This window comes from Zingiber officinale, chromosome 7A, assembly GCF_018446385.1.
Source record: "Zingiber officinale cultivar Zhangliang chromosome 7A, Zo_v1.1, whole genome shotgun sequence".
In the NCBI taxonomy this organism is placed as follows: Eukaryota; Viridiplantae; Streptophyta; class Magnoliopsida; order Zingiberales; family Zingiberaceae; genus Zingiber; species Zingiber officinale.
This window is the reverse complement of record NC_055998.1, coordinates 146777-160420: the sequence shown is the minus strand read 5'-3', so window position 1 is coordinate 160420 and position 13644 is coordinate 146777. Positions and strand designations below refer to the sequence as shown.

Sequence of the window (13644 nt, the reverse complement as noted above, 5' to 3'; positions counted from 1 at the left end):
GGGGTTCGTGCAAAAGGGGGTTGGTTCGTGAAATTGGAGCGCCGCCAATTACCTTCTTCCTTCTCCCTCGCTGGTGCCGGAGCCTGTCGCCGGCTTCTCCGCTCCTCCACCTCCTGCCCTCCGGCCTCCTTCGCGCCTTTTACGCCGCCACCGAGCAGATATGGGAAGTTGCTGCCTCCGCCTGGTCCGTCGCCACCGGATGGACCTGACGCCTCTCTCCCTCACGCTCACAGTCGCAACGTCCAGCGGCCTTTGCCGCCGCCGAGTCCAGTGGCCATTGTCGTCGCATATAGCGACCACCGCAACCTCTTCCGGCGTCCAGCACCGCGTCCTCTTCTAGCAGCCGGCTCCACCTCTAGTGGCCGACACATCCGCTGGCAGCCACCTCAGCCTCCCACGACCACCACCGCTGCATCCAGGAGCCATTGCGGCCGCCAACAGCCACCTCTTCCCATGTCTGGTGTTGTACAGTGGCTACTGCCGCCGCCGCCAGTGATCGCTGCCGCCCGTCGATGCCACTTCCACCGCCGCCCGACCCACAACCTCTAGGACTTGTATTGTGCTTGTTGTGTTGTATTCCGGCCATCGAGCCGTTGAGTTATTGGTATGGTCCGGCACATCCGGCCTGTGTGCCATGTGCCGGCCTGTGAGCCGAGAGGGTGTTCGGCCTTCGTGCCGCTATTGTACTCCGGCTTTCGTTCCCCTATTTCGGCCTACGAGCCGATGCTGTGATTAGACCGCTCGTCATCTTACAGATCCATGTCGCGTCCGGCTTGGAGCCGCAGGAGTCAGTTACTCATCTGGTGGACGTTTATCTACTCCTCACGAACGAGGCGACTCAATCAGCGCCGCAACCAACTCATCCATCCATCCGAGGGCGCCCCACTGGGCTAGGGTACGTCGCCGTACTAATTCTGTACTTTTTTGTTGTCCTATTATTATGTAGATACTTATATGTTCGCGGGACCCACCTCGAGCATCGAGGTACCAGAGATCGGGGCAACCCGATCACTGGTTGTAGGTGTTGTTTACCAGAAGGCATCGGACGACTTGGTCAACACAGGAGATAGTTCATCAGTCAGGTCATGAGGATGCGGTCAACTTTCTAGGCGCGTCACACTGATAGATCCATCTTTTCAACTTCCCGACAGCATCAGTCACCATGCTGATTTTATCTTACTTAATTTGAAAATTCTATTATATGGTAACAAATTCATCTTAGTCCTGGGCCTGTGGGCTAGAATTATTCGTGTTTGTGGAGCTTGTTTAATTTGGCTTGTATTTCTTGTTGGTCATGAACACCAAAACTTGAATTTTTTTCCGAGACTCTTCCTCGCGTGACCTTCCAAACCTTGACTTTAGACGGGATTCATTAGTCTTTTCTCTAGTCGATCGATCCACCGAAGCAAATAGCGGAAAAAGATCTAATCATTTAAAAATTGATCAATTATTAATCCGTCGAACAGAAAGAGTCATGTAACAACTGCACCCGTACGGACACGAAAAAATTGACTGTTTATTCAACGTCGACGAAAAGTCACACACATTAATATTTTAGGAAAAAAAAAAACTACTACGACAATGGCAGCAGCAATTTTGATGGCAATGCAACAGAAATTTCTATTTTAAATGATAACTGCTATGAGCGTGCGCACAGTTATATATTATTCAAATGATATAACGGTAGTATCTAATTGGATTCAATTAGAATATTTTGGTAGCGGTGCTGGCGCCGTCGACCATGAGGTTGTGGCCGCTGACGAATCTGGACTCGTCACTGGCTAAGAAGAGCGCCGCCTCCGCGATGTCCTCCGCCTTCAGCTTGACGCCCTTGAGGGTGGAGATCGCCTCCCCCATCGCCTCCAGCTCCTCCAGGCTCGCCTGCGTGTGCGACACCGCCTGCGGCGTGGCCACCAGCGCCGGCGACACGCAGTTGACTCGCACCCCGTGCTTCCCCAGCTCCGTCGCAGCGGCCCGCGTCAGCCCCAGCAGCGCGTGCTTCGAGCACGTGTACACCGGCGGCGCCAGCCCGCCCATCACCGACGCCACGCTCGCCGTCGTTATGATGCTCCCGCCGCCCCCGGGCGTCGCCGTCATGGCCCGCGCCGCGTGCTTCGTGCCCAGCAGCGCGCCCAGCACGTTGACGCCCATCACCCGCTCGAACGCCGCGGTCAGGTCGCCCTCGCCGAGGATGCTGTTGCCGGCGGGGTCGCTGATGCCGGCGTTGTTGAACATAACGTCCAGCCTGCCGTGGAGCGAGATGGCGGTGTCGACGGCGCGCTTCACGTCGGCCTCGAGCCGGACGTCGCAGTGGACGTACGAAGCGGCGCCGCCCAGGCTGGCACAGAGCGCCTCCCCCTTCTCGTCTTGGACGTCGGCGACGATGACACGAGCGCCATGGCTGACGAACAGCTTGACGGCGGCCTCGCCGATGCCGCTAGCGCCGCCGGTGATGACAGCGACCTTGCCTTCGAGCCTGAGAAATAAATTAACCAATCGACTAATTAAGGCAAACACATAGATGATAGATCCACATCTAACAAATTAAAACAACAAAATCAAATCAAAGAAAGACCTTTTATTCTCCATGGAAGATCGATATGAAGCTATATATGAATCGAGTCTCTAACTAAATCGTGGTACTAATATAATGTTTCGTTGCCTCTTCTTCCCTATTTATAGCACGCTGTTGCAGTCTTTCACGGCTGATTAAGGGTAAAATATGAACCAAATGTCTTTGCAGAGTCGGTTAATTATTGGTTGTTTGATTATTATAGTGCTATTAAGATAAGAACGCCCTATATACGAAGAAATGATCGTGCATGCATTCTCCATGTGTCTCGATTTCCCAGCTAATTCTCGGTTGTGAATTATGAAAGCTTAGTTACGTTCTTGTGCTGTGTCGCCTCCAAAAGTCATCATCTAAATTTTCTGAAAGTCAATCTAACGAAATATATAAGCCAAGCACAAGACGTCAAGGCTCCATTGCAACTGCTGAATTCAAATAAAGAAAGTTGAAAAGTATAAAGTTGATCTTCTGACATTTCGATTTTTTTATACCAGTATATATATGAATGTCATGCGCACGTTTTTAAGACATTTTCAAAGAAAGCTTAAAACTATGACTAAGGAAATTAATGCATGGTTGACAAATTGAGGATGGATGAATTGATCAATGGAATAGCAACGATGGTAGAGGCCTCTAACAAGATAGAGTAAGTGGAAGGTCAGAATTTTATATCCCCGACCAATGGCTACAGCCCGGGTAGTCCTCTTCGTCATTGGCGACGATTCTCTGGGCTACAACTCAGTTAGGCCATCACATGGTTCCATCCGTGCCCTTGAGAGCTATGGGTTCATTATGGTAAAAGATGGATACGCTCGTCCCAGCGCCTCCGTCAACCCGTCCGAAGGCCAATACGGAGAAGGTAAATCACGGACGACTACGTACTAGCCTTTGGAATAATGACTAGCACATAAGGGAGATATTTACCTCGACTTTGTCGAGATTCGAATCTCATACCTCATTATGACAACACTTCATGTGCTAGCCACTATAATCATCCGAAGGGACAGACAGCTATGGGTTCATGTTCAATGGTCAGATGTCTTACAACCATATCTCTCAAGGTTGTTAGCTCTGCTCGAAGCCTTGCTCATTTGCAATGTTCTCTTGTAATAAGTTTGATGATGCACGCATACTGATTAATAGTCTTACCCGGAGACAAATATATTTCAAATAAAATTTTATACAAATAAGAGTTTGTCAAGGATTTTACACTTAGCAAAAGATGGTTATATATTATTAGTACAATTTAAATCTGAATTTTAATAAATAATAAATATAATAGATTAAAGTTATATATGTTGTTGATTTAAACTTTAGTATCGAGTGTGCAGGGTAGACTAATTTAACGAGTCAAAAGGACCAGACGTCAGGTAGGAAGTCCAGATATGAGATTCTGATTGGAGATTGGGATGTTCGATTCCTGATGGGTTGAAGTCTGTATATGTGATTCCAGCAAGATCAGAGGTCGAGATGTTCAATTCTCGATCGGCGATCTGGATGTGCAATTCTGATATGAAGACCTGTTGGGTTAAGTTGGACATCAAAGAGGTAACTTAACACTTGATAAGTGGAGGTAAGTCACTGGAGGAGAGTCACTCGGGACACGTCCAGGTTGAAAGGATAGTAGACATTGATCCAATTTAAGTAAATTTCATAAACCTGTAATTGACATCTACCATTTGAACTTTTTCTATCTAATTTATAATGAACATAGTTTGAGTTAGAATATCCAAAATTAGTTATTTTAGGGTACCACATTCTTATATTTCATGTACCTTTTAGATATCTAAAGATTCTTTTAATATTTTTCAGATGGATTCTTTAGCACATATTTGATATCTAGCACATATACTAACTGCAAATAGTATATTAGGTCAGCTTACAATTAGGTATAAAAAACTACCTATAACACTTCTATAATACTTTAGGTCTATCAATGTTCCATTAGGATCACTATCTATATTTCCATTTATTGTCATACGCATTTTTATTTCTTTCAAATTATCCATTCTAAACTTTCTAAATAATTCCATTATATATTTTTCTTGATAGATATAATTATCTTAATTAGTTTGTTTAATTTGTAAGCCTATGAAGAAGGTTAACTTATCTACTAGACTCATTTTAGATTTTTATTTCATTAGGTTTATAAATTCTTGTAAAAAAATCTGAGTTTGTATATCTAAAAATTATGTCATAGATATATACTTGGGTTATAAAAATATCATATTTAAGGGTTTTTACAAACAAGGTTGGATCAATTCTGTTGGCGCAATTTTCCTTGGGTCAAGGTTGATCAGGTTGACTAAGTTTGAGTTAGTTTAAGCTTGAGTCATAATGTTTAAGTTTTGATATTTTACAATATATGAATATTACAGGCGCTATTGTCCATATGGGAGATTGATGGTCAAAGGTTGACCAAAAGTCAAATAGGTCAAGGTTGACTTGAAAGTCCTAACTGGAGGTTTGGCAAAGGCAAAACCAGCTGAAAGGTTGGCAGAAGCAGAAATTTCAAGTGGATCAGTGTTGATCGAATACATGATGTGGAAAGTCCTAGTTAGTGAAGTCAAACAGATCGGAAAAACCCTAGTGAGTGAAGTTAGGCAGGTAGAAAGTCCTTGTGAGTGAAACAGAGCAGTTTGAAAATTCTGGTGAGTGAAGGCAGGTGAAAGCCCTAGTGAGTGAAACTAGGCAGTGAGGAATGTTGGGACCTTTACGCCGCTAGAGGAGGGGGGTGAATAGCATCTCATCCGAAACGTCACTTCCTACAATGATTAGTGTGCACAACGGGAATACAAGACAAATACTAACAAAAGAAGACAAACCTAACATGTTGTTTAACATGGTTCGGAGATGAAGCTCCTACTCCACAGCTGTCCGTAAGGTGGACGATCCCGATCCGTTGGTGGATGACTCCCCGGAATACCTCCGACTAGCTCAAGTAACTCCTTGTGGGTGGAGAAATCTCGCCACAAACTCGCACAAGCTCTTGATCACTCAAGAAAACCTTGGAGACTATAATAGGGGTTAACCACCTCTATTTTCATCAAATATGTCCAAGTACCCTGAGCTCTATTAAATAGAATTCGGGAGAAAAATACCAAGTTATTTTTCTGCCACCAGTCGACTGGTACAACTTGACTTCACCAATCAAGAATCATACATCCTGACTAGACTTTCTACCTGGTGTTTCGTCCTCTTGACCCTTTAGTTAGTCAACTCTATGCACTCGATAACAAGGTTAGATCAACAACACATATAACTTTAATCCATTTGTTATTCATCAAAACTTAGGTTTGACCATTAGTGCCAAATGTATTAACAGGGATATTCGGAAGTGGGAAGCTCCGATGGCTAACATCTCCCCTGAGCGAGTCAATATGTCATTTTCCTAGGAAGTATTGGAAGACAAATTACCAAGCCATTTATGACTTTTAGCGATCGAAGAATATGGAGGAGCAACCTACTCAGAGGACCATCTTCTCAAATTTGAGAAAGCGGCTATTTTCCATCTATACACTGTTAGAGTCAAGTGTCGAGTGTTCTTTACTACTTTTTCTGGCTCGGCACAAATATGGTTCAACCAATTTCCGGCTAAGTCCATTTGCTACTTCAAGGACTTTCGCAAGGCATTCCTCCACCACTTCGCCACTAGTCGGAGATACCACCAGACCCCACTCAATTTGTTTGCCCTCCAATAAGGATAAAAGGAAATGTTGAAGTAATATATTCAACGTTTTAATCAAGTTGCTTTAGATGCTCACTCGGTAACTACAGAAATACTGGTGAGTACTTTCTCATAGGGTCTATCTAATGGAGATTTCTTCTGCTCTCTAGTGAAGAATCCCGCAACAAATTTTGATAATCAGCTGAGTCAATCTATCAGGTATGTCTATGCGGAGGAAGCCCAATCCGCAAAAAAAGAAAGCAATACACCAACTCCTACTATCAGTTAGATAGAGTGCAAGGCTCTCCCTCTTCCCTTGCAAGGTGCAAGTTGGCATATGTGTTGGTTGCTACTCGAAAAACCTAGAGGTTCCACTGTACAAAAATTTTGTACAAAGGTTTGAACTTTTTCCTAGCTACCATGTGTTCTTTTAAATTAAATTTTGGATCGCCTGCGGAACTTAACACGTTTGATCCAAAACTTAATCTATTCGTTCTTTTAGGTTTTGACTTGGGTCTCCTGCGGAACTTAACACGTTCGACCCAAATCACCTTAAGTTATTAATTCCATTAAATATTAATTTCCATAATTGGTTCCCAGTACTGACGTGGCGAGGCACACGACCTTCTTGGATATGGGAGCAACCACCACCGACTAGACAAAACCTTTTATGGAAAGTTAATATTTAATTTCCTAAAATAACTTTAAGTTAACCGAAAAAAACAATCAAATCACAAGGAAAAATAAAATAAAAGAACACAACATCGAAAAACATATTCGAAATACTAGAATCGTAAGCCTCTTGTATTTGGTATTATTTCCATAAATAACTAGTATGATGCGGAAAGAAAAAATTATTAGTTATACCTTCTAGAAAGACCTCTTGATCTTCTACCGTATTCCTCTTCTAACCTCGGACGTTGTGTGAGCAACGATCTTCCGAGATGAGAAACCACCAACCACCTTCTTCTCCTCCTAGCTAGGTTCGGCCACAACAAGAAAGCTTTACCAAGGATGAAGAACAAATCACCAACCAAGCTCCAAGGGATGCAAGCTTTCTCTCCTTCTTTTTCTTTTTCTCCAAGTAATATCCGGCCTCCACAAGATCTCCAAGCAATAGGGATGATTCGGCCACCACAAAGAGGAAGAGAAGAAAAGAGGTTGGCCGGACACAGCACCAAGGAAAAGAGGAAGAGAAATAATATAAGTTGTACACCATGAAAACACCCCCACCCCTTCTTTTATATTCCTTAGCCTTGGTAAATTAGAAAATTTAATTACAATAAAATTTCCTTAATTTCCTTGACATGATTTAATTGGGAAAAATAAAATAAAATTTCACAATTAAACTCTTAATGGTCGGCCACATCATAGAGAGGCAAATTAGACAAGTTTCAATCAACAAATTAAAACTTCCTAATTTGTTTCCGGAAATTTTAAAAATAAAATTTCTTTTAAAAAATCCCTTCATGGTTGATAAAAAGAAATTTCTATAATTTTAATTTTTAAAGAGAAAATAAAATATCTTTCCAATCTACAAATAAGGAAAGAGATCTAATCTCTTTCTTTAATCTTTTGTAGATCCTTTTAAGAAAGATATTTTAATTTTAATTCTCTTTAATAAATTATATCTTCCACATAATAAAAATTAAAATTAAATTTTTTTTTAATTTAATTATGGTCGGCCCCCTCTAGCTTGGGTTCAAGCTAGGACCGGCCACCCTAAACCATGCTTAGGCCAGCCCTAGCTTGATTCCAAGCTAGCTTGGCTGGCTCCCTTTAGATGGGTATAGAAGGTGGGTATAGGTGGGTATATTACTCTATAAATAAGAGGCTACGATAGGGACCGAGAGGAGGAATTGGTTTTGGTCTCCTGATAAAATTAAGCATCCCGTGTTCGCCCCGAACACACAACTTAATTTTATCAATAATAATTCATTCCACTAAAGAACTATTATTGAACTACCGCACCAATCCCAAATTACATTTTTGGGCTCCTTCTTATTATGAGTGTGTTAGTCTCCCTGTGTTTAAGATATCGAATGTCCACTAATTAAGTGAGTTACTGACAACTCATTTAATTAATATTTTAGTCCAAGAGTAGTACCACTCAACCTTATCGTCATGTTGGACTAAGTCCACCTGCAGGGTTTAACATGACAATTCTTATGAGCTCCTCTTGGGACATTATCAACCTAGTATCTCTAGGACACAGTTTCCTTCTATAATCAACAACACATACTATAAGTGATATCATTTTCCAACTTATCGGGTTTATTGATTCATCGAACTAAATCTCACACATTGATAAATTAAAGAAATAAATATCAAATATATGTGTTTCTTATTATATTGGGATTAAGAGCACACACTTCCATAATAACTGAGGTATTTGTTCCTTTATAAAGTCAGTATAAAAGAAACAACCTCAAATGGTCCTACTCAATACACTCTAAGTGTACTAGTGTAATTATATAGTCAAGATAAACTAATTCCTAATTATACTACGACCTTTTAATGGTTTGTTCCTTTCCATTTTGGTCGTGAGCTACTGTTTATAATTTATAAGGTACTGATAACATCATCTTCTATATGTGACACCACATACTATGTTATTTACAATATAAATTAATTGAACAACTACAAACAAATATAGATAAATTGACCAAATGTGATTCTTTATTTAACATTAATGTTTACAAAAGCTTAGACTTTCAGTATACACTCCAACAATATGACCCGCCCACTTGAGCCAAGAAGGGAAGAGAGAGCAGTGCAGAAGGGGGAAGACATCTCATAATCAACTATCGTAGCAAATCGATCATTTCCTGAAAACATCGACGTTTTTGTGATTACCATCAATCCCATCATCATGCTACTAATGAATGTCATCAGTATGCTAAGAGGCACCGTCGAATGGTAGAGTCAGAAGTAGCAAATAAATGATCATCCTCGCTCCACTCTTGAGGATCTCCTTCAAGAACATAATGGGAAGAGTCTAACTATTGCTCAGACCAAATATCCAATTGGTAACTTCGAGGATCAAAATGTCCATCAAAAGTCAAAATGGTCTTAGTCAACTCTAATAGAGAAGGCAATCTACAAAATTGGTTGCGATTCGAATTCTGAGCAAATCCAAGTCGATCTGCCAGAATTGGCAAGTCAAAATAGAAAACTCCATTCAACTTGGATTGGATTGACTTCACTCAGCATTCGATTTCTCCTAACTTTGCCAGATCCAATTGAAAAATCGAAGCAATTATCAAAATCAATGCAAAAGAGACAAAATTCCCATCAAGAAATGTCAATTGACAAGATCTTCAAATTGGTCAAAATCAACAGATTCTTTAAATTGATCAAAAGCACAACCGATCGACATTTTCACGTGAAGCCCAATCGACATCTCTAAGTAAAAGTCGATCTACAAAATTTAAAGTGAACAACGCCCAACTGGCAAAGTAAGTTCGATCCGCAAAAGTCAAAATGAGCATCCGATTATAAATTCTAAAAGACCAAAATTTTAATTTGACCGACAACTCTAGTTGCAAAAATTATAATACATGTGAAATAATATAAACCAATCATAATATCACAAAACTATTAATATAGAGCTAAAGTTATCTCTCCATCCACCTTTAGATTTCCATTTACATTTCTAATAATTTAGTCCCTAAGAAATTGTTCCATTAATCGATTTATACTCCCGTATGATAAACAATCGTTCAAATATCCATTCGGCTATGCGGCACCATGATTCTTGTCTGTTTAATAAAAAAAGTTTTATGTTGACCTTGTGCGTCTCACATCATACATTCATCATCTGTAGAAAGATAAATTAAGAAATTAAATTGGTCACATTATTTTATCAATTTGATAATTTTACCATGGAATAACTAATTCATCCCAGGCCCGGGGACTAGAATGATTCGTGTTTGTGGAGCATTATTTAGCCTGCTTTTCTTGTTGGTCATGTGCACCAAAACTTGAATTTTTTCCGAGACTCTTCCTCGCGTGACTTTCCAAACCTTGACTTTAGACAGGAGTCGTTAGTCTTTTCTCAAGTCGATGGATCCACCGAAGCAAATAGCGGAAAAAGATTTAAATATTTAAAAAATTGATCAATTATTAATCCGTCAAACAGAAAGCAGACGTATAACAACTGCACGCGTACGGACACGAAAATTGACTGTTTATTCAACGTTGACCTAAGATGAAAAGTCACAGGCATTATTATTTAAAGCAAAAAAAAAAAACTACTACAACAATGGCAGCAGTTTTGACGGCAATGAAACAGAAATTACTATTTTAAATTATAACTGCTATGAGCGTGTGCGCAGTTATATATTATTCAAATGATATAACGGTCGTATCTAATTGGATTCGATTAGAATATTTTGGTAGCGGTGCTGGCGCCGTCGACCATGAGGTTGTGGCCGCTGACGAATCTGGACTCGTCGCTGGCTAAGAAGAGCGCCGCCTCCGCGATGTCCTCCGCCTTCAGCTTGACGCCCTTGAGGGTGGAGATCGCCTCCCCCATCGCCTCCAGCTCCTCCAGGCTCGCCTGCGTGTGCGACACCGCCTGCGGCGTGGCCACCAGCGCCGGCGACACGCAGTTGACTCGCACCCCGTGCTTCCCCAGCTCCGTCGCAGCGGCCCGCGTCAGCCCCAGCAGCGCGTGCTTCGAGCACGTGTACACCGGCGGCGCCAGCCCGCCCATCACCGACGCCACGCTCGCCGTCGTTATGATGCTCCCGCCGCCCCCGGGCGTCGCCGTCATGGCCCGCGCCGCGTGCTTCGTGCCCAGCAGCGCGCCCAGCACGTTGACGCCCATCACCCGCTCGAACGCCGCGGTCAGGTCGCCCTCGCCGAGGATGCTGCTGCCGGCGGGGTCGCTGATGCCGGCGTTGTTGAACATGACGTCCAGCCTGCCGTGGAGCGAGATGGCGGTGTCGACGGCGCGCTTCACGTCGGCCTCGAGCCGGACGTCGCAGTGGACGTACGAAGCGGCGCCGCCCAGGCTGGCGCAGAGCGCCTCCCCCTTCTCGTCTTGGACGTCGGCGACGATGACACGAGCGCCATGGCTGACGAACAGCTTGACGGCGGCCTCGCCGATGCCGCTAGCGCCGCCGGTGATGACAGCGACCTTGCCTTCGAGCCTGAGGAATAAATTAACCAATCGACTAATTAAGGCAAACACAAACACATAGATGATAGATCCAAATCTAACCAATTAAAGCAACAAAATCAAATCAAAGAAAGACCTTTTATTCTCCATGGAAGATCGATATGAAGCTATATATGAATCGAGTCTCTAACTAAATCGTGGTATTAATATAATGTTTCGTTGCCTCTTCTTCCCAATTTATAGCACGCTGTTGCAGTCTTTCACGGCTGGTTAAGGGTAAAATATGAATCTTTGCAGAGTCGTATGTGAGGTTAATTATTGGTTGTTTGATTATTATATTGCGACATCGTGTTATGTGGCTCCAAATTAAAGTCATCATCTAAATATTCTGAAAGTCAATCTAACGAAATATATAAGCCAAGCACAAGAAGTCAAGGCTCCATTGCAACTGCTGAATTCAAATAAAGAAAGTTGAAAAGTATAGTTTCATTAATGCACGTAAAGAAAGTTGATCTTGTGACATTTCGATTTTTTGTATATCAGTATATACATGAATGTCATGCGCACGTTTTTAAGACATTTTCAAAAAAAGAAAGCTTAAAACTATGACTAAGGAAAGGCATTGTCGACAAATTGAGGATGGCGTTGATCAATGGAACAACAACTACAGTAGAGGCCTCTAAAGTGGTAAAAGATGAATACGTTCGCTTCAAGTACTTTCGTCAATTCATTCTAGGGCCAACATGGAAGAGATAAATAATGAACGACTACTAACCTTTGGAATAATGACTAACACATAAAAGAGATATTTACCTCAACTAAGATAAAATAAGTGGAAAGTAATTGCATCCTCGACCAATGGCGTGGAATCAAGAATTTTATAACCTCCGGGTTGGTCAGAATTTTATCTCCCCGACCAATGGCTACAGCCCGGGTAGGCCTCTTCGTCATTGTCGATGGGTCCCCGGGCTACAACTCAGGTAGGTCATCACATGGCTCCGTCCGTGCCCTTGAGAGCTATGGGTTCATGTTCAGTAGTTAGATGTCTTACAACCTTACCTATCAAGGCTGTTAGCTTTGCTCGAAGCCTTGCTCATTTGCAATGCTCTCTTGTAACAAGTTTGATGATACACGCATACTAATTAATAGTCTTACCCGGAGACAAATATATTTCAAATAAAATTTTATGCAAATAAGAATTTGTCAAGGATTTTACATTTAGCGAAAGATGGTCATATTTTATTGGTACACTTGGCATCAATAATTAAACATGAGTTTTAATAAATAACGAATATAGTAGATTAAAGTTATATATGTTATTGATCTAATCTTATTATCGAGTATACAGGGTTAACTAATTTGACGGGTCAAGAGGACCAGACACCAGGTAAGAAGTCCAAATATGAAATTCTGATAGGAGGTCGGGATGTTTGATTCCCGATGAGTTGAAGTTTGTATATGCGATTTCAGCAGGATCGGAGGTCGAGATGTTCAATTCTCGATTGGCAAAGTCTGAATGTGCGATTCCGATAGGAAGACCTGTTGGGTCAGGTTGGACATCAAAAAGGTAACTTGACACTTGATAAGTGGAGATAAGTCACTGGAGGAGAGTGACTCAGTGAGGACCCGTCCTGGTTGAGGGGATAGTAGACGTTGATCAAATTTAGGTCCATTTAAGAAACCTATAATTGACATCCACTACTTGTACTTTTTCAATCTAATTTACAACCAGTATAGTCTGAGTTAGAATATCCTACATGTTCAAAATTAGTTATTTTAGGGTGTCACATTCCTATATTTCATGTACCTTTTAGATATCTAAATATTCTTTTAACATTTTTCTGATGGATTCCTTAGCACAAATTTGATATTTAGCACACAAACTAACTGCAAATAGTATATAAGGTAAGTTTACAGTTATGTATAACAAACTACTTTTATAATACTTTAGGTCTACCATTGTTCCATTAGGATCACTATTTGTATTTTCATTTATTGTCATGCTCATTCTTATTTCTTTAGAATTATCCATTCTAAATATTCTAAATAATTCCTTTATATATTTTTCTTTATAGACATAATTACCTTCATTAGTTTGTTTAATTTGTAAGCCTAAGAAGAAAGTTAACTTATCTACTAGACTCATTTCAAATTCTTGTTTCATTAAATTTATAAATTCTTGTAAAAAATGTGAGTTTGTAGATCTAAAAATTATGTCATCGACGTATACTTGGGCTATAAAAATATTGGATTTAAGGGTTTTTACAAACAAGGTTGGATCAA

The 13644-nt window shown here is 41.4% G+C and overlaps 2 protein-coding genes across 2 annotated transcripts; both read right to left on the bottom strand.

Moving 5' to 3' along the window:
* Window positions 1-1492: 1492 nt before the first annotated feature.
* Window positions 1493-2703, bottom strand: LOC121999820 (sex determination protein tasselseed-2-like). The gene is made up of 2 exons (XM_042554452.1): window positions 2576-2703; window positions 1493-2476 (listed from the first exon to the last, which is right to left on the bottom strand). Exons 1-2 carry the CDS (start codon window positions 2587-2589, stop codon window positions 1705-1707), a joined length of 786 nt encoding a protein of 261 aa, XP_042410386.1. The 5' UTR covers window positions 2590-2703; the 3' UTR covers window positions 1493-1704.
* A 7772-nt stretch (window positions 2704-10475) lies between these two features.
* On the bottom strand, window positions 10476-11590 carry LOC121999819 (sex determination protein tasselseed-2-like). Its single transcript, XM_042554451.1, has 2 exons — window positions 11498-11590; window positions 10476-11392 (listed from the first exon to the last, which is right to left on the bottom strand). The coding sequence occupies exons 1-2, from the start codon at window positions 11509-11511 to the stop codon at window positions 10621-10623; spliced, it is 786 nt and encodes a 261-aa protein (XP_042410385.1). The 5' UTR covers window positions 11512-11590; the 3' UTR covers window positions 10476-10620.
* Window positions 11591-13644: the final 2054 nt, after the last annotated feature.